Source organism: Phanerochaete carnosa (assembly GCF_000300595.1).
Source record: "Phanerochaete carnosa HHB-10118-sp unplaced genomic scaffold PHACAscaffold_91, whole genome shotgun sequence".
Lineage (NCBI taxonomy): Eukaryota > Fungi > Basidiomycota > Agaricomycetes > Polyporales > Phanerochaetaceae > Phanerochaete > Phanerochaete carnosa.
Genome location: NW_006767718.1, coordinates 139 through 1,352, shown reverse-complemented (window position 1 = coordinate 1,352; position 1,214 = coordinate 139). Strand labels below are relative to the sequence as shown.

Sequence of the window (1,214 nt, the reverse complement as noted above, 5' to 3'; positions counted from 1 at the left end):
GTGGACGGTATGATCGCTGGGACTGCGTCCATGGATACTCCACTTGTGCGGTTCATTACGAGCTTTTGTAAGTAATGCTCCCTGGTTTCCTTTCTTTCCTTTTCGAAACGAGAGTGGACCGGGCGCAGCAACTACTCGGCTTGTTTGGTGATGTTGAGAGTGATCATGATGCCGTCAATGGTGTGCTCTGTCGGTACCAACAAAATGTCTGCACTCGTAACATAATTCTCCGTGTACCAGCGACTCCCGAATTGTAGTTTGCCTGATTCGAGAGCCCAGGTCAGCTGCGCGCAGTGCAACACAGAGCACAAGATTCTCTTTGCGACCACAAAGTCGTGGTATTCCGGCCCGCCATGAACGATACAAAGGCAGCGCATGTGCGGGGAATCAATGACGGGTCGCAAGCCGTCCCAAGCGAGGTTGTTTGCAACTTCGACGTCGATAAATTGGAGTTCGAGAGCAATGCTATCGATATGCACGAATAGAGATCCTGCATCCTGGCCCACACTTGAACGACAAACCCTAACGCTAGCGCCGATGATGTTAGGAATAGATTGATTTGGACTGAATGACTGACATTAGATCTTCACCATGCCTTATGAAGAATAACCAGTGAGCCTGGCACTTTTTGCATGAATCAGAACATCTACCGAGCGTATTGCCGTACACGCCGTACACAAACGCGTCTCCGGGTTCATTCGGTACCAATGCAAGCAGTCTGTGAAAGGTGGTGTCCCATGTGCTCATCAGGAAGCAGCATCTGACTACGTAGCGAGGGCGCTTGCTACCCTGAGCCACCGCATCTGCCCTTGTCGGGTAGCGCACGCGTAGAGGCTCAGGAGTGCCTGGTAGTACCCAGCGGCAGCGCACACATTTTAGGGGTCACTACGGTATGCCAGAAGTTATATATTGGTTATTCAAGCTACAATGTGCAAATTTGTATGCGGGACACACACCTATGTCATTACTGGACTAAAATTAGATTAATGCACCGAAGAGCAGCACTCCAAGGCAAACTCGTGTGGATGTTCAAGCTCAAGCTCAAGAGGCGTCTGCCAAAGTACAAAGACGTCTGCCCTAAAGTGTTGGATGATGGCGCGACGGACGAAGGTAAGTGCTCGAACATCTCGTCGTCCCAGCTTCCACATCAGCCCATGGTAATGCAGCTCGACCATCCCTTCGGTATGCTGCCGAGACTATAGCCGTCACTGACT

General features: G+C 50.9%; 1 protein-coding gene across 1 annotated transcript; it reads right to left on the bottom strand.

Annotated features, from left to right (window-relative positions):
* Positions 1-131: 131 nt before the first annotated feature.
* PHACADRAFT_202029 (uncharacterized protein) lies at positions 132-747 on the bottom strand (the record flags this gene model as incomplete). Its single annotated transcript, XM_007402299.1, has 3 exons — positions 132-528; positions 578-584; positions 651-747. 3 exons carry the CDS (start codon positions 745-747, stop codon positions 132-134), a joined length of 501 nt encoding a protein of 166 aa, XP_007402361.1.
* Between the last annotated feature and the right edge of the window lie 467 nt (positions 748-1,214).